The sequence below is a fragment of the Dromiciops gliroides genome, chromosome 3 (genome assembly GCF_019393635.1).
Source record: "Dromiciops gliroides isolate mDroGli1 chromosome 3, mDroGli1.pri, whole genome shotgun sequence".
In the NCBI taxonomy this organism is placed as follows: Eukaryota; Metazoa; Chordata; class Mammalia; order Microbiotheria; family Microbiotheriidae; genus Dromiciops; species Dromiciops gliroides.
The window spans coordinates 352908928-352928315 of NC_057863.1; the positions used below are offsets into that span (position 1 = coordinate 352908928).

The 19388-nt window shown below is 36.7% G+C and overlaps 1 protein-coding gene across 1 annotated transcript in view; it reads right to left on the reverse strand.

Moving 5' to 3' along the window:
- JHY (junctional cadherin complex regulator) overlaps positions 1–19388 on the reverse strand; it is a 114147-nt gene that overhangs the window by 25323 nt on the left and 69436 nt on the right. The window contains exons 3-4 of the mRNA XM_043996665.1: positions 13328–13435; positions 1790–2430 (exon numbers count right to left, since the gene is read on the reverse strand). Of these exons, the coding sequence (XP_043852600.1) occupies positions 1790–2430; positions 13328–13435 (749 nt within the window). The remainder of the gene's footprint in view (positions 1–1789; positions 2431–13327; positions 13436–19388) is intronic.

Below are 19388 nucleotides of genomic sequence, written 5' to 3' on the forward strand. Positions count from 1 at the left end.
GGTCCCACAGGTTCCAAGTTAAGAAAGCTGGGATTGAAGCCCAGTTCTTTTTACTCTAAATCTAATGTTCTTTTCCATAATCTCTATAGAGCAAATGTATTTTAGGTAATTTACTTGAATGCCTTAGAGCAGCTTTTTCCTTGCTTGTTCATAAGTAATCTTGTAGAATTTTTTCTCTTACTAGTTCACAGAAATTGTATTAAATCCCTTTTAACCATGAATTTTGGGGTTTTAATGGTAAAAAGGGACACAACAAAGTAAAATACTCAAGAAACCTTAGCATACAAATGATTTCTTCTGTATTTAATACAAAAAATAATTTTGCGTTGCATTGTATTTGGTTGTACAAATGACAGAATAATAGGTAGATGTTATTAAATCAACAACTGTATATTTGCTTCAATTAATACACCTGTAACTTATAAAGGCATACAGACTAAGTATAGCAAGACAACAGATTCAGAGATGGAAAGGACATTAAAGAACATCTACTGCAACCCTATCATTTTAATAATGGGTAAACTGAGCCCCAGGAAAGCTAAATGACTTATCTAAGGTCACATAACAGATGTTAGACATGGGATCCAAACCCAGGTCCTCTGACTTTAAATCTCATATGCTTTCCAAGGTACCACGATGGAACATTTATGAAATATCTTCAACAAATAAGAAAGAAGAAATTTCAGTGGAATGGATAATTACCTATCTTTGCTCATGATATTCTCTATCTAAAACCTTTTAAGAACTAGTCTAAAACCTACCTCTACCAAGAAGACTTCTAATAATATAACAGCCCACAGTGATCCTTTTCTTCTCAGAACCTCTATTACATTTATGATTAATGTTATAAAGTTTAGTTCTAAATCATTCTCTAATTAGTTCATACATATTTTGTTTCTTTAAACAGATAATTAGATCCTCTGGGGCAGGGATCATGTCTTCTATTTCTTTTTTTTTCTTTTTTTTTTTTTTTAAGTGAGGCAATTGGGGTTAAGTGACTTGCCCAGGGTCACACAGCTAGTAAGTGTTAAGTAAGTGTCTGAGGCCACATTTGAACTCAGGTACTCCTGACTCCAGGGCCGGTGCTTTATCCACTGCGCCACCTAGCTGCCCCCTTTCTATTTCTTTTTTATCTTCCTAAAATGCCTAATACAACTTGGGTTTTGGTTCTGACCTGTAATTTCATTAGTGTGGGGAAGAAGCATGGAAATGTTCTCCACTGATGTTTCTTTGGTTACTAATTTATAATCTTAGAAAGTTGCCTAAAAAAACTGAGTATTTCTGTTCTTTGCCCATGGTCATGGAGCTAGTAAGTGTCAAAGATAGGTTTTCCTATCTCAAAGGCCAATGCTTTTTCCATGAAGGTGACAATGTTGCCTCCCACTGGGCACACAGATATTTGTTGATTAGCTGATCTTCAGAAATATCACTTGAGGGTTGGTTGTCTTTTGTAAAGATAGTCTTGCTTTCTTCCTTCATTATCGATTTCTAGTTTGTCTTGAGTTCTATGCTCCATCCCTCAACTTCTTATTTCATTTTAATGGCAGAAGTAGAAAAGACAAGTAAAATGAGAAGAAATATGTTCAAAGTAGATTTTTCAAGGGGAAGCAGGAACCAAAGGAATTCTAAATGTTATTCTCTCCCTGCCCATTCCCTTGTACTCTTTAATATCCTCTGATAGTCCATGTGAATATTCCCCAACCCTCTTTTCCTCAAAACGAAATTCCTTTTCCTTTTCCTTTTCTAGACATCCACCTCTGACAGTCCTTTGATAAAATGGATTCCTTACCATAACATATCTAAATGATTATAGCTTGATTCTGAACAGGTCTGTTTCGGTTGTCTCAGAGGTGAAGCTTTGTTTTCAAATGATCCTTGATTATCCACATTAGAAGTGGATTTAGAGCCTTTGTGGCGTCTCTTAGATGATCCATTAATGTAGCTGAAGTCCCAATCAGGTTGAATGTTGAACTTGTAAATCAAAGAGCTACTTTCTTGGAAGTGTTGATGTCCTCTTTCTTCATTAATAAGCAATAAGGAATTCAATCCAGCAGGATTTTTATAAGTGGGTTTATTAAAAGGTTGTTTAGAAAAAGGAATGTTACTGGGAGCTTCCTTGTAATGTTGGAGTCTAAAAGTATTCAAGTCTTGTTCAATATTTATTGAAGGGCCAGTTGGTTTAATCAGTTTATACTGTCCTGTGGACAGAGAATTCTGGTTACCTTGACTTACATCTGGCTCTTTAGGCACACTGGGCTTAATATGCGAGTTTGGTGATTTGGGCCCACTCCAAAGTTTATACTGTTTTCGAACTTTACGTACGCCTTTTCTTCTTGAAGGCAGCGGGCCATCAGTTGTTTCAGAAGTTAGCTGTCTAGGCACTCGGGTGAATTTTGCTCTTTCAGATTGAGACCACTGTTCTTGATAATCCTAAAAAGATATTTGCAATTAATATAAATAAAATTGAAGGAATGGTACTTCCAGGTCTATATACAGGAATTTTATACTAATGAACCCAGATTATGAAAGATATAATGGGATGTGGAGAGAAAACACTTCCATTTAGGGCTTGGGAATCCCCAAATGGATTAATATTTCCCATAAGCTAACCCCCCCATACACTTTTATTATTATCTTATTTTCATATATTTTAAATTAATTTTTCTTACACTGAAGGGTGACATTCTCAAGTAGGTTACCAGGGAATTTGAAAGGGTCCTCTGGTTCTAGGAAGAAATATGGTAATGACATTGGAGGAGGTACCTTTCCCCTCTGTATGCAGTAAAGTCATGTTCTATGAACAGAGAGAATGATTGCACTAAATAGTTTTTGCTGGTGATTTTTCATATTTAGGAGAGGAAGAACACTGGAAGATCAGAGGAAAATAGTAAGCATTGGCAGGCGTGCTATACTTCTAACAAGAAATACTCTGAGTAAACTATAAAGCAAAAAAAAAAAAAAAGCAAACTATGAAGTAAACAAAAATAGCCATGTCATTAAGAAGCTTTACAACATAAGAGTGCATAGTGAATTTTTTAAATGCATTAAAACTTCTGATTGATTGGCCAAGCACAGGTTTGCCATAAAATGCTATTCAGATGATCAGATCTTCTTACCTATACTGGTAATAAGCTAGAAATGACCTCTTCACCAGATGAAACAAATTAGATTTCATTCAGAGGAAATATAAAAGCATCTGTGTAATGATAGGTCATCTATGAAACCACAAGGGTTGTTTTGCTTCTACTCAACATAGTCCATGCTTAGACAATTAAACATCTGGGGGAAGTATTTCAATCTCAGAACAATCTTCATGTTTTTCAAAATCTTATAAAAACAAAATGTACTCTGGTTCCAAGTATAATAGATACACTATGTAGCCATATAGTACTATCTTCATTTAGAAATATTTTCTAATAAATAAAGCATGTATTTGCTTTTAAAAAACTACCTCTGTTGAAAGGACTTTGGAAAGAATGATTATATGATTATAGAAAAATAATAACATACCTTTATGGATCAATGTAATCCATTTTCCCCTCTCAAAACACATGTTTAAAAACCACCTTCTAGTCCAAATGCTACATAGGCTATTTGGAGAACTGAGATAATTATCTAGATAATTCAGGCAAAAAATCTGCTATTGAGGAAGAAGTTAGGTTTTTGCCTAAATTATTATGTAGTAAGTAATGTTTATAAGTAAACTCTCAGCTTACAAAGCATTTTCTTCACAACCTGTGAGGCAGGTAAGGCAATCATAAATATTCTGTTGATATGGAAACTGTGAGGTTACATCAAGTTGTAGAGAGAACATTTCAACCTAGAGTCAGAAAAACCTGAGTTTACATTTTGCCTTAGCCATTTAATAGCCTGTATGTAACCCTATTAGGGGCAGCTAGGGGGTGCAGTGTATAGAACATAAAGCCTGGAGAGACTTACTAGCTGTGTGACTGTGGGCAAGTTACTTAAATCTTATTTACCTAATTTTTTCATCTGTAAAATGGGGACATACTGGAGAAAGAAATTACAAACCACTAAAGTATCTCTGCCAAAAAAAAATTCCATGGACAAAAAAGTCTATGGGGTCACATAATGTTGGACACAACTGAATAAATGAACAAGAAGGAACCTGGTGCAAGTCACTTAACTTGTGTGTCTGTCTCTCTAAGGTCCCTTCCAGATCTAAATCTGTGATCCTATGAGAAACTAACTTCCTCCTGGTCATATAGCTAAATATTGTAGCCAGGACTAGTCAAATCCAGAACTATTATACAAGTGAATTGTACAAATTGGCTTCATTTAAAGAAACTCATTAAAAAAGTTAATTTTTTTACTTCACATTACCTCTGTAAACACTGCTCAAGTCTTCTGTGTTTATGTAATAGTGAATATTATTTTATGTATAATAAAATCATTGTAATAAGGTTCAATTTGGAGTTATTACTGTTGAATCAGTCCATAAAACTTCAATGTGATAAAAATGAGGAGAAAAATACTAATTTGCAAGTTCTGGAATTTGAGTTTTCTAGCAGCCTAGCTGAGATCAGATTTTTCACACAGAAATATTTTCTATTTGCAGTACTCCAAAAAGGTGGGCTTACTTATTCTAGTCCCTCCTTCAACACACTTAAATTGGCTTGCATAGGGAAGTACATGTGCAAAAAAGAATTATCTATTTCAAGTGTACATTTCTCTATAAGGAAAATTCAGCCATCCAGAAGAAAATTATTATTTTAAAGTCCTTGTAGATGAGTACTCTGTAATACTGGCAATGGGTTCCTTTTTCAGTAGTGTTTTGCCCTTTAGTTCTGGACTTTAATTGTTATAAAGGAAAAAAATTTCAGAACTTCCTATCCTAGCACCATCCAAGTCTATTTCTTAGCATCTTGTTTCAATTACCCACCATCACCAAATACACAAAGATAATGCAACCAGTCAAAGAAAAAAAAGCCAAGTATCAGATATGAGATCCTGTATTACCACTTGATTTAAATCCTGTTATTACTACTATTCTAACTACAACAGAGATTACAATGGGGCTCTTCACAGGGTGCTTGGTCAACAAAGGACAAGGGGACTCATCATTTTATGAAACTTCAACTGTCTCAAGTGTTAAATCTCAGATCACACAAAATGTAAGTGCTCTAAGAAGGTGTTTCAGGTTCTAGAAATGAAACAGGTTCGGGACCTGAGGAGATTTAAAACATCTTCTAAGCAGCCTACTTAAGATACCAGGTTTACTGAAGATTTATTACCTCACAATTAAGGCATCATGTGTCACTCTTTAGGTGGCAAGACCTAGGTTCCCTGAAGTTAAAATACAAAGCCAAGCTCAGGCCATTTAATCTCCATCAGCATTGAAATACCCCATTTCATCTCAGTCTCTCTAGGGTTCTTTTGTTATCAACACTTACAGTCACTAAATACTACATTCACTCAGAACTAACGGCTTAATGGTAGTAGGTATTAACTTCTAACAGTGCAAGAGCAGGACATTTTGGCAAGAGCTTTAACAATGGGGAATACTGCCTCCTAGTGCCAAGATGATAATTTGTTAGTAAGACTTTTTTGGGGGAGGGCGGGGGAATTGGTGCTTGCACATCCTGTGCCATGAAAAAAAAAATTTCCTCAGTTCTATAAGAAATAGTAACTAGCTGTTTCTTTCTTACTAGCTTCAAATTTGGATGACCCAGATAGGAGAGAGCATGCATGGTATTGTCTTACAGCAAACATCTCATTTGCCCTAAAAGAGAAAATTGTTCTTAATATTTTATGGTTCTGATTCACTTACCAGAATCCTATCATTAGTGTAGTTACAGTTAATGTAATCAGATAAGAACCACAAAATGAGTTCTGGTTCAGTTTGGTTTTTTGTTCCAACTTTTGAATTAATATTAAATTAATAATAAAATATTACCACTTCAAGCTTGGTTTGTAATTATCACTTTATAATCCTAGGACATTTTAGAGTACAACATTATTAACTAACTATGCCTCTTGATTCAGTTAGGAAACACACAATACAGGGAGTATAGAGAGGAAGTCTATCTATTAATGGTGAAGGGAATCTAGAAAATTGATGGAAAGCTATTTAATATAGCCAAGAGAAGTTGTGAAGTTTCCTTTGGATTTTTTAAAAAGAACTTTGAGATCCCTCAGTGAAAAGTCCAATATAAGGAGTATCACATAGCTTTCTCATTTTAAAACTTTTCTCTTTATCGTTTCTCTTTTCCTAGGCAGAATCTTTCATCTGCTAAGAAGTATGTGCTCTCAAGTCTTTGTCACCTCTTTGTGGGACTCCAGAAATAGCTTCTTAGACTTTTTCTCCTCCATCTTCATACCAGTGCCAAAGTAATCCTTCTAATGAATAGATCTGATTCCAGCACAAAAACCCAACAATCCCAGGTCAAAAACCTTTAGTGACTCCCCTTTGACTGATGAATAAAATGCAAACACTTTATCCTGCCATTCAGAGCCCTCCAAAATCTTTCCTCAACCTATCTTTCCACTGTATGCCCAGTGTTTGGCACAGTGCCTGACACACAGTAGACATTTAATAAATGCTTATTGAATGACTGAAAGCATTCTTGCCCCTTTGTAGCATTCTTACTTGATCTTCTCAGCTATAAATCATCCCTAATCCTCGATCTCTCAAAGCAGTCACTTTCTTTTACTTCTTCTCTGCATTTCATCTTGTAATCAGTTAAGGACTATAAAATGAGGTCTGGTTCAGTTTGGTTTTTGTGTTCGAACTTTTGAATTCATCTATAGTTATTTATGTATAAGCCTAATTTCCTGTACTAGATTGTAAACTCTGAGATCAGACTGTGTTGTTTTCATTTATTTAAATGCTTTAAAAATTTTTAAACTAAACTTAAATAAAACAAGCATTTCCATAACATAGTAGAATAGAAAAAAAGATGACTACATATGAAATTACAAATCTGTTATGTTACAATTACAAACTTGCTATTCCTTTTAAATATATAATAAAGTTATTATGTAACTTTCTTTTTTCCCCTTTTTTCCTCCTTCGCCCCTTGAAGATAGCAACCATTAGACACAAATATGGATATACACATGTAAAATCATTCTATACATACTTCTTTTTATCAGTTCTTTCTCTGGATGCAAATAGTGTCTTCCTTCATAGGTCCTTTGTAGGTAATTTGGGTATTTGTAATTGTTAAAATGACTTAGTCGCTCAAATTGTTCACAAAACAATATTGCTGTTGCTGTATACATTGCTCTCCTGATTCTGTTCCTTTTGCTCTTCATTATTTCATGCAAGTCTATCCATGTTTTCCTAAGATCACTGAGCTCATCATTTCTTATAGCACAGTAGTATTTCATTACAGTCATATACCACAACTTGTTCAGTCATTCCCCAATCCAGTTCTTTGCCACCACAAAGAGAGCTGCTATAAATATTTTAGAATATAGAAGTTCTTTTCCTTTTTCCCTAATCATCTTTGGAAACAGATCTAGTAGTGGTATTGCTGGGTCAAGGGGCATAAGAGTGTTGTTTTTAATATCTGTATCCCTGGTGGCTTTGGAAAGTTCCTTACACACAGAAAGCACCTAAAGAAATGATCATGGAATTGAACTGAATTTCTGTACCTCTAAGCAATGGCCACTAAGAATTTGGCATCTGATTCAAGGCCATACAACTAAAGGTAGATGCAGAAAACCTAAAGAAGTTCTGGGGAGAGCACAAGAAGAATGAAAGAAATTAAGCCTTAAGAGGAGTTATTAAAGGAACAGAGATTCCTCAGCTTGAAGAAAAGGCCTTACGTTGATATGTGAAGGATGATGAAGAAAACGAGCAGCTGTCCTTAATCTTCTCTGGGAGCAGAAGGAAAGATCAAATGTTTACATTTTAATATGGAAACTTTAGCTTAGATGTAAAGTAAAGTTCCTTAATAGTAAGAGTTGTTAAATGTTGTACTAAGTTAGTGAGTGTATGGAAATGTGGAGGCTCCTCTTTTAGAGGTCATTAGAAAGAGGACAGGTTTTCATCTGTCTCAGGAGTCTGTATGTTGTGATTTCTATGTTTTCCCCTTTCCCCCTGGATATACTGTAAGCTTTTTGAAGGAAGAGACCTATTTTGTTGCCTATGGAATCTTACACAGTGTTTTTCTAAGTGAACACAATAAATATTTGTCAGTTGACCGAAGATGTTTAAATGCCATAGGCAATAAAATAGGTCTCTACCCTCAAAGAGCTTACCATATATGCAGGAGGAAAGGGGAAGATGATGTGTACACTTATTCACTTTGCCTGAGTATACCCCAGTGCTCTCTCTAGGCCCTGCTTCTCTTATTTCCCTATGCTTCCTCCTGGTGATCTTCACTTTCCATGACTTCAACTATCACCTTCATGCAGAGGACTCCTGGATGTAGCAATCAATCTATCTCTCTATCTTGCCATCATCTATCTCTTCATTATCTATCAGTTTGTTTATCAACAAATATTTAGTAAGCCCTTAATATATACTGAAGCTCTGGACTAGGCCATGGGACTATAAAGACAAACATGAAAGAGCCCCTGACCTTAAGGATTTTACATTCTATTGAGGGAAACAACATGTACTCCCATATACAAAGCAAACACAAGGCAATTTTGGGGAAAAGGCAGTTAGTAGCTAGGGATATAAGACCTCAGGGGGGGGGCCCACACATTTGAGTTGAGCTTTGAAGATTAGGAGGCAGAGATGAGACGGGAGTGCATTCTAGGTATGGAGATAGCCAGCGGAAGGGCATAGAGAGCAATGGTGTGTGTGACAGTAGCTCTAAGAAGATCATTTTGGCTACATCTTAGAGTACATGAAAAAATAATGTGTAACAAGCCTGGACAGATAAATTGGAGCTAGCCAGGTTGTGGAAGGCTTTAAATGCCTAACAGTAGTTTGTATTTGATCCTAGAGGTCATAAAACATTATTAGAGATTTTTGAGGTGTGATATGGTTGAACCTATTCTATAGGAATATCACTTTGCAGCCGTGTGGAACTCAAGTTCCACAACACTAACTACATATTTGTTCTTTGCTTATTTCCATCATGTCTGAGTCTTTGCAACTCCTTTTTGGGGTTTTCTTGGCAAAGATATTGGAATAGTTTGTTATTTCCTTCTCTAGCTTATTTTACAGATGAGGAAACTGAGGCAAACAGGATTAAGTGAGTTGTCCAGGGTCACAGCTAGGAAGTTTTGGAGGCCAGATTTGAACTCATGTCTTCCCGATTCCAGGCCTGGCAGTCTAGCCACTGTACCATCTAGCTATTTTTCCAAATGGATGTGTGGTAGGCACATCTCAAACTCAAAATGTCCAAAACAGAACTTATTATCTTTCCCCCCAAACCCTCTTCTCTTCCTAATTTTCTCTATTTCTATTGAGAGCACCCCCATCCTTCCCTTCACCCATAATCATAACCTCAGAGTTGGTCTTTTCTCTCTTCCCCACATTCAGATAGTTGCCAAATCTTGTCAGTTCTACCTTCACCACATGTGTCACTTTAGCCTTCTTTTTTCCTCTTAGATACCCCACCCTACTTCAGGCTCTCATTGACTCTCTCTTGGACAATGACAGCTGACTCCTAATGGGCTTCCTTTCATCTAGTCTATCCTTTTTCCAATTCTTCCAAACAGCAGTCCAGTTGATATTCCTAAAGCACAGTTTTGATCCTGTTGCTCCTTTTTGCTTCTGGGATCAAATGCAAACCTGGCTCCAGCCAATCTTTCCAGGCTTATTATACATCCTCTCTCGTGCACTCTCTGTCCATGAAACTTCCTGTTTTTCTGCTTTTACACAAGCTATCCCCTATGCCTCTGTAGGTAGAGGAGAAAATGGAAGCAGCTTCATTTTGTCTGTAGTTCCTTTATTTTTTTCCTGACTCTGTTTGTCTATCACTTTCCTTTTCTACTAAAACAGCAAATATTCAGAACAGTCCTATCTATTAGGGCGGGGATACCATCCCTATTCCTATCCCCAAAGCCCCCAGGAACAAGCCTTTCTAATCAAGAGGTGTTCAGTACCCAGTTTATCTCCAACCTAATCAAAATCTATCTAAATTCCTTCAGGGAATCTCAGCCTGCATAGGTGGTGCTCACTTGCTGGCAAACTCAATAAACCCTCGCTGGTTCCTAAACTTTCTGGTTCTGGTATTGCTTTGTTTTGGCACCAACAATTTTACTCACACCTCAAATATATTCCTCTTTACCTGTGCCTCATGGATTCCCTAGCTATCTTCAAAGCTTGTTTCAAGCTTCATCTCCTACAAGAAGTCTATCTTGATCCTCACAGTTGCTATTGCACTCCCACCAGAAATGATTCTCTACAGATATGGGTACATAGAGGTTGTTGTTGAGTGGCACAGTGGAGATAGAGCTGAACCTTGAGTTAAAACCTGTACTCAAATAACCTGTACTCAAATAATCAAATCTGGCCTCACATACTTACTTGTTGTGTGACTCTGGGCAAGTTCACAACTGGTCTGCCTCATTTTCCCATTCTGTAAAATGAAGATAATAAGAGCATATACTTCCCAGGGTTGCTGTGAAGATAAAATGAGATCATACTTGTAAAGTGCTTTGTAAACCTTAAATTACTGTATAAGGTAGTAGCTGCTATTATCATTATTATTATTATTATTATATTTCTTATTTAATTATATACATGTTACTTTCCCCATAGAGAATGTAAGCTCCCTGAGGGCAGAGTCTATTTTGTCTTTGTCTTTGTATACCCAGTGCCTAGTACAGTACACTGCCTAGAAGGGTGGAAATGTGCATGGTAGGCCTGAGAATCTCTTCCTTACCTCTCTTTGTTGTTGTCCTTTCTAGGTCTAACATTCAGTAGTCATATTTTTTCTCTTTGTATTTAGTACTGTACTAGAAAGAAATATATAGAAGGAAGCAAAGTCTCAATTTCGTCTTCTTCTTCTGTGAAAGTCATCCTTATGTGACTTTTTTTTTTTTTTAGTGAGGCAATTGGGGTTAAGTGACTTGCCCAGGGTCACACAGCTAGTAAGTGTCAAGTGTCTGAGGCCGGATTTGAACTCAGGTCCTCCTGAATCCAGGGCTGGTGCTTTATCCACTGCGCCACCTAGCTGCCCCATCTTATGTGACTTTTTAAATGGACTCCTCCATATGTAGAAGAAGTAGTGAGGAATGCTAGACTTGGCATCAGAGAGAGCTGTGTTCAAAACCTGTTACCACAGCATACTGGACATGTGATTATGGGAATATCATTGAACTTCTCTGAACCTCAGTTTCTGTATGTAAAATGAGGCAAATAATCTCTCTGGTACTTATTCGTAAGGTCATGAGGCTCAAATGAGATAATGTACATAAAGCACTTTGGAAACTTTAAAGTATGTAAATATCAGTTATTATTGTTAGAAATCAGGTAGCATATTTTTACTTCCTATCTAACAGAGTTGTGAGGAAAGTATTTTGTAAAGCTTTAAGGTATATATACATGTAAGTTATGCTATTAGTTGAGTGCTTTTATCCTTTGATTGAAACTCCTGTTCTTTAATTACAGAATTAATAAACTTGTGAACATTGCATACTACAATAATCTTGCATGGTTCTGATGTATAATTTAATCAAACAGGAATAAAAGTCTTCCAGATCTTGGGCGTGGGAGTGGGGCTGAATGGGCATATGTTTTGCCTTCCTTCATTTCAAAGTCCTCTTTTGTGACTATTTTCAGAGCCTTTTTATTATATGTAGCTTAAAATGGACTAGTTATTACGACATGACAATAGGCAATAACTTGTGATTTTACTGGTATGAGAACGCTGTCAAACAAGTAGTAATAATAATAACAACATACATTTATATAGGGATTAAAGGTTTGCAATATATTTAACAGGTTATTTTATTCGAACTTTTCAACAACCCTACATCATAGGTGTGATTATAGATAAGGAAACTGAAGATAAAGGAAATTAATAATGACCATGGTCAAATATCTAGTAAGAATCGGAGGTGTAACCCAAACTCAGGTGTTCTTACTTTAACACTTTATTCACTATTCCAAATGCCTTTCTATCAAAAAAGATTGCATTTTCTGGGTTATTTCAAAAATGTTTCCTCTCTTAAGTAGTGATAAAACCTAGTAATCAAATAATGATTCAATATATACATTTTTTTAAAAGTCACCTACTGGAGCTTATAGTATTGACAAATTCAGTAAAAATCTCTGAGTTTAAAAAAAAGGATGCTGGGGGCAGCTAGGTGGCGCAGTGGATAAAGCACCGGCCCTAGATTCAGGAGTACCTGAGTTCAAATCCGGCCTCAGACACTTGATACTTATTAGCTGTGTGACCCTGGGCAAGTCACTTAACCCCCATTGCCCCGCAAAAAAAAAAAAAAGGATGCTTTGTACTTCCAATGTCCATATTAGTGATCTCATTTCTAAAACAGTGTGCAGTAACTAGCACTAAACTAGTAGATATGAGACATATTCTAGTTGTGTGACCACAGGCAAGTCACTTAATCTCTCAGTCTCTAGGCACTCTCTGAAGCTATAATTTACAGATCAGTTATTGATGTGTATCTATCGAGGTAGTTTCCACATTAGGAGCATCCCATAATGATGAAATCATAGGTCCAGATTAAAAAAAATGGAGAAGCAACTTTTAGGCATTTAGTATGGCAGGATTCGGGAGAGAGAGAGAAGGAATTAATCATTCAAAGGTACAGTCCTGGGGGCAGCTAGGTGGCACAGTGAATAAAGCATGGGCCTTGGATTCAGAAGGACCTGAATTCCAATTCGATCTCAGACACTTGACACTAGCTGTGTAACCTTGGGCAAGTCATTTAACCCTCATTGCCCAACACCCCCCCTTCCCCCCAAAAAAGAAGGTGTGGTCCTACTACAAATTGTTTGTTTTTGTTTTTTAGTGAGGCAATTGGGGTTAAGTGACTTGCCCAGGGTTACACAGCTAGTAAGTGTTAACTGTCTGAGGGCGGATTTGAACTCAGGTACTCCTGACTCCAGGGCCAGTGCTCTATCCACTGCGCCACCTAGCTGCCCCCCCCCACTACAAATTGAAAAGAAAAAGTATAGATTAATGTAGCTGGGGTACTGAGTAAGAGAATGTTCCAGAACATTGATTTTCCAGAACACATACTATACTCCTGGGGGAAGAGAGGCCTTTAGCAATATATACTTAAAATGTAGATTATTAGTTTTCTTCTAGACAAGTAGCTATTTGGTTTCAAATATAAAAATAAACCTTTAAGTGATAAGGAATCAACAAAACATTTTATATTCAATGCTGATGTCTGAAACACATTTAAATTCTATACAGCAAGTAACCTGTAGCAGCTGGGCTCTCTGATGCCATTTGTCTTCAGGACCTATAACAGGATTTTCAGCCTCCTCAGTGCTTGTAGGCTTTTCCTCAGTCACCACTGTGCTGGAGATCTGAGAAGGTAAAACATATACAATATGTTAACTTTATTAATTTTATTCTCGGAGGTTATAGGGAGCAAATCTATGTATTCTAAAAAGACAACCTGTGGGGCAAGATTCTATTTTCAACTTTGTTTAGTGTATTCAATCAACCAATCAACAAGAATTTATTAAGCACTTATTCTTTGTGAAGTCCTTTGAAAAGCAAGACTTCACCTTCACTATGTCATGGATCCTCTTCCAGAAACAATAATGTCAACAACAACAACAACAAAAGATTTTATGGGAAAAGATATGACAAGATTTGCTGACTGTATATATGGGGTGAGAGTGACAGATCAAGAATGACACTGAGGTTGTGAGCCTGGGTACCTGGAAGAAGGATGATGCTCCTGACAGTAATAGTGAGATGCTTAGAAAAGGAGATTTTTTTTGAGAGGATAAGATAATGAGTTATGTTTTGGACAGTTCAATTTTGAGATACTTCTGGGACATACAGTTTGACATCTCTGTAACAGGGGTAGAAGGCCTGAGTGGGTATTAGTTGATGCAATTCCCCATGTAGAAGAAGCGAAAGAGCCTGCTTCCAGAGAAGCATGATGTTGTGTAATAGAAGTGCTTAGGAGATAGTTGGAGCACAAATATCCATTATGTAACTCCAAATTGTTTTCTAGAATGGCTGGACTAATTCATGTCCCACCAATAATGTTTTAGTGTGTCTATCTTCCAATAATCCATTACCTAATTTCAACAAGCATTAGGGAGTACTCACTATATGTAAGTCACTGTATCTAACAGGATCTGATTGCAATAATAAAATTATACTATAATAACAGAAGTATAACAGTCAGCACAAGCACAAGTCAGCAAGGTTATAGTCCTGCTGAATCCTTAATTAGGGCATATATAGAGTGATATGCTCAGTATGAGATGCTGCATTTTAAGAATGAAACTAGGGGCAGCTAGGTGGCACAATGGATAAAGTGCTGGTCCTGGATTCATGAGGACCTGAGTTCAAATCCGGCCTCAAACATTTGACACTAGCTGTGTGACCCTGGGCAAGTCACTTAACCCTCATTGCCCTGGGGGGTGGGGAGGGAAGAATGAAATTAACAAGCAGGAGTTCATATAGAGAAAGGTAAGCACAAATGAGAGTGCTTTGTAAACTTTCTATTCACAGGGCCACCACTGTATTAAAGGTCCTTATTCTCTCTTACTTGAATTAGCTATAACAGTCTTCTCATTAGTCTATCTTCCTCTATTCTCTCCCCTCTCTAATCCATCCTCTAGATGGCTATCAAATAATCCTCCTAGGGCTTAAGTGTGATCAGGTCCAAAAACTTTTGCTCATAAAACCAGTCACTCTTCATTACCTGCAGTATAAAATAAAAATTGCATTCTGGCACCGAAGACCCATTCTACCTCCAACCTACCTTTTACAGCCTTATTTCACATTATTATTCATATTTTCAGACAAACTAGACTGCCAATTGTTCTTTCAAGTTCCAAATGCACCTCTATCTTTTGCTCAAGCTTCCCACCAGGAGTGGAATGCATTCCCTCCTCATCTCTGCTTTTCAGAAGCCATATCTTCCTTCAAGATTCAGCTCAAGTGTCACCTCTTTTCTAGAGCCTTCTCTGATTCCCATCCCTGTTTAAGTGGTCTTTTCCTACCCAAATTATCTTATAAATTTACTTATCTGTTTATATATTATATCACATAGCAGAATACAGGCTCCTTGAGTATGGAAACAGCTTTGGTTTTGGGGGTGGGATTTGAGTCTCTAGTGTCTGGCATGGTGCCTTTCAGAGCATAAGCACTTAATTTATATTTGTTGACATTTTTAACTGAAGGGTATAATTTGATTACCCTTCACCGGAGGTTGCCTTCCTCTGTACATCCCCTGGTTTGTCCATGTTCCTTATTAAGCATATACCTCAGAAATGGAAATAAAATATTCCCAATGTGGTTTGGCCTGCACAGAGGTAGTGAAACTATCACTTACCTTAATTTAAATATTTTATTTCTATTAATTAAACATAAAGTTGCATTAACTTAATTTTTTTTAGCAGTTTCATTACATTTAAAGATTCATGTTGAACTTGTGGTCAACTAAACCACTCAATTCAAGTAAAGAAAGACTTAATAAGGTCATAATAGGATAAAATCACAGATTTAGAGTTGGAAAGGAACTTAAGAGGTCATCTAGTCCAAATCTCACATTTAACAGATAAGGAAACTTTAACCATGAGAGATTAAATGACTTGGTGAAAGTCATAGAGAGCTGAGTTTAGAGTTCTGGTCCTCTGCCTCAAAATTCAACAGTCTTTCAAGACACTAGGGATGCAAAGATTCTCTGCTCTTTTTGTTTGTTTGTTTGTTTTGTTTTTTTGTTTTTGGAGGGGCAATGAGGGTTAAGTGACTTGCCCAGGGTCACACAACTAGTAACTGTCAAGTGTCTGAGGCTGAATTTGAACTCAGGTACTCCTGAATCCAAGGCCAATGCTTTATCCACTGCGCCACCTAGCTGCCCTATTTTCTGCTCTTAAAAAGCATACAGTGAATGGAGGGAACAGAAATAATAAAAACTATATGATATTATAAAATAATTAAGTGCATAGGAAAGGTCAAACAATAGCATGAAGGATTCAAGGAAAGAAAGATAATTTCTAGCAAGGAAAATCAGTGAAGGTGTCATGAATGACATTGAAACTGATCTGGGCTTTGAAGGAAAAGAATTTCAACAAATGAAAATAGGCAAGGAAGTTCACTGCTGGCAGACAAGATATATGGAAATGCACAGAGGTCATAGAAAGCAGAATAAGGCAGGAGAATAGTAATACAATTTGGATGCAGTGTAAAATATACAAACAGGAATAATATGAAATAAGGCCAAAAAGATAGGTTAGAAACAGACTATGGAGAGTCTTAAATGGTAGGCTTAGAAACTTGTATTTTATTTGTTATGTACTAAGGCGCCATTTAAGTTTTTTTGGGCAGAGATTTTGAGCAGCAAAAAAGCTGAGATTGGCAGTGGTGTGAAAGATGAATTGTAGACAGGACGGACTAAGAGTTAATCAGTTAGGAAGCTATTATGATCGTGTAAGTAATAGTAAAAAGCAGAACTAAGGTGGTGGTAGGAGTAGAAAGAAAGGAATAATATGAGGTGTTTTATAGGTAGAAATGACAAGACTTGGCAACTAGTTAGATGTTGAGGTGAAAGAAAGAACACTTCAAGGTTTCAAGTCTGGGTGATTTCGAGATCAGCAGAAATATGGAGGTTAAAGAGGCTGATTTAGTGTAACGATTGGAATGACGGCACCTGCTGGATACTTACTGTAGAAGAGTTCTGCCCATGAAGCGAAGGTCTTTGAGGGCAAGACCAGGAGTCTTTTCTTTGGGAGGAAGTGACACGGACTAGTGGGAGGAGGAAGGAAGAGACTGGCGCTGACTCTGGGGCTCTTTCCTGAGGACGCTGGCGGAGAAGGGAGCTAGAAATGTGCTCTCCCTTTAATAGATAGGAATCTAGGCCTTTTTCTCTCTCTTTACCAAATTCTTATTCTCCTTAATAAATGCTTAAAAGTCTAACTCTTGCTAAAGCTTATAATTTATTGGCGACCACTCATTAGATATTTTAGACAGACTAGCTAGAATTTTAGCCCTTAACAGATGGCTGACCACGAAGAGGAAAGCTGAACCTCACTTCTGATCTTCCGGTTGGGTAAGAAATTTCCCCTACCCTTTAAACTGCTAAGTACTGGTGTACTGGCTGTGTTTTCCTTTAAATTTTTTCGAATGGACCTTTTAAACTCCCTAATTATCCTATTTTTGATTTTAGTCTGTTTGACCAGACAAATGGGAGATAAGATCATGTTAATGCTTTGTTTTTGTGGATTTTCTATTTTTCTTTTTATTTTTGTTAAAAGAGCCAGCAACTTACTCACACAAGGAAATATCTCTCCCTCTCCCAACCATGCTTTTTCAGAGAAACCTGTAGAGATTCCGGCAGCTTTTCCCAGTTCTAACACTAATTGTTGCTCTAATTTTGCATGCCTGGAGGCAATGACCCACCCTCTAGAAGCTTTTAATCCCCTAGCACCTGGAGGCAAAGTGGGGGAAGAGGAATCCAGGCCTGAGTTCAAAATCAAGTCTGATTCAAATTGCTCTGGTCCCTCCCCTCCTCTCCAGACCCCACCCTCTACTCCTCCCATGGCCAAGCCCATTGCTTCCCCTGCCTGGGAAGTCCAGAGAACTGATGCGCATGCTCAACTTTCTCTAACTACATTTGCAGCTTCAGGCTCAGCCCTTCCCCAGCCTGGCTGTGCTTCTGAGACAACCTTAGAAAGCCCTTTAAATTCCAGATATACTCGTTTTGTTCATAATTTTGCTAACCTGCTTTTGTCTTTAATTAGTAATCTTATAAAGCATTTGTATGGTGAAAAGCCCGACAGACAATATAGAGGGGTTAAAGAAGAAAAACTTAAGCTGAATAAGAATGACAATCAACATAGTTCAAGACTCTGCTTCTTTTGCCATGGAAGGGTATATATTTTACAGAAATGTAGAAGTAAGCAGCAAGGTATTGATATGAGTATTGGGGATTTTAGATATCGGAATCAAAAGTGTTCTGAATTCACTCAGAGTAATTGTATCAGTTCAGAGGTTACATAGGATTTCTATGCTATTACATCTACATTTTGAAATTAATGGTAATGGGTTTATTTTCATAGAGATTTTCATGCTTTTGAGATTGTGTCTTATACTTAGTTTTTAAAACAAGGAGAATATTTGTAAAAGCTTTTTATAGTCATGTGATCAAGTTTATATTTTATAATACTCTTATTGATATTAAGTTCATATTCATTTAGATTTCCTTAGTTTGAATTTCACTGTATTTTATTGTTCCATGTGTATTTTCTTCTATTCATTTGTCTATCTAATTTTGAAACATTGCAAGATGGTTTTGATTTTATTATACAATGTTAATTCTAGGAGTATTGTGCTCCCATATTCTGAGTTGTTTGTTTTTGTTATTTTTTCTCAACTGATTATTTGATCAAACTCTTTAAAGCATTTCCCTGGCAAATTGTTTGCCATGGCAAGTGTAAATTGATTCTAGAAGTATTATTTTTGATAAGCATATTCCAAAAAAAAAAAAAAAAGAGGGGAACATTTGTAAAAGTTTTCTTTGAGATTGTGTTGTGCTTTAACTTGTATTTAAATATGTTCAGATTTTTCAAAAAAGTAATTGTATACTAAGTTAAAAAAAAAAGGGGTATTATTTGAAATTGTTGCATAATTATATATTGTGTTCTGAGTCAAGATGTATTCACATTTTTTGCAATCATTTATTATCCTCAATTTTTAAATCCATATGAGACTTGGATTATGGGAACTTATCATTTAAGACATTAATTGCCTTTATTCTGAGTTATCAGATGCCAGTTGGCCAAGATGCCATCCAATCACAAGAGGAATACATGCAAAGAGCAGACATTGAACTGTTACATGAGGGGAGACATGCACGAAGTTAAGGTATGGCCGAGGGAACGGCTTTTGACAAATGTTGAGGTTGGATTCTCTTGGTTTAATATTTTATTTTATTTTTCCCCACAATATTGTACAGATGGCTGGAAGTATTCATCCCACCCATCTCACTTCTACACCTGGCTTCTATGCTCCCTCCTATATGCCTGATGCCATGGACATCTCAATCCCATGCATCTGATTAAGTCTGACTCAGTTTCTTCCAATATGTTCGGTGGCTTGGACATATATTCCATCCACCTATTTTAAGCCTGGCATACTGTATGAGCAGTACATATTGCTCAAGTGTGGGAATGCTCATATCCCATCATTTCTCTGTTCTTTTATGGTAACCCCCATAATTATCTCAGGTGTCATGATAAATACAGTGTTGAATTTGGCCTTGACACCTGTTACCAATTATATTAGATTTTTTAA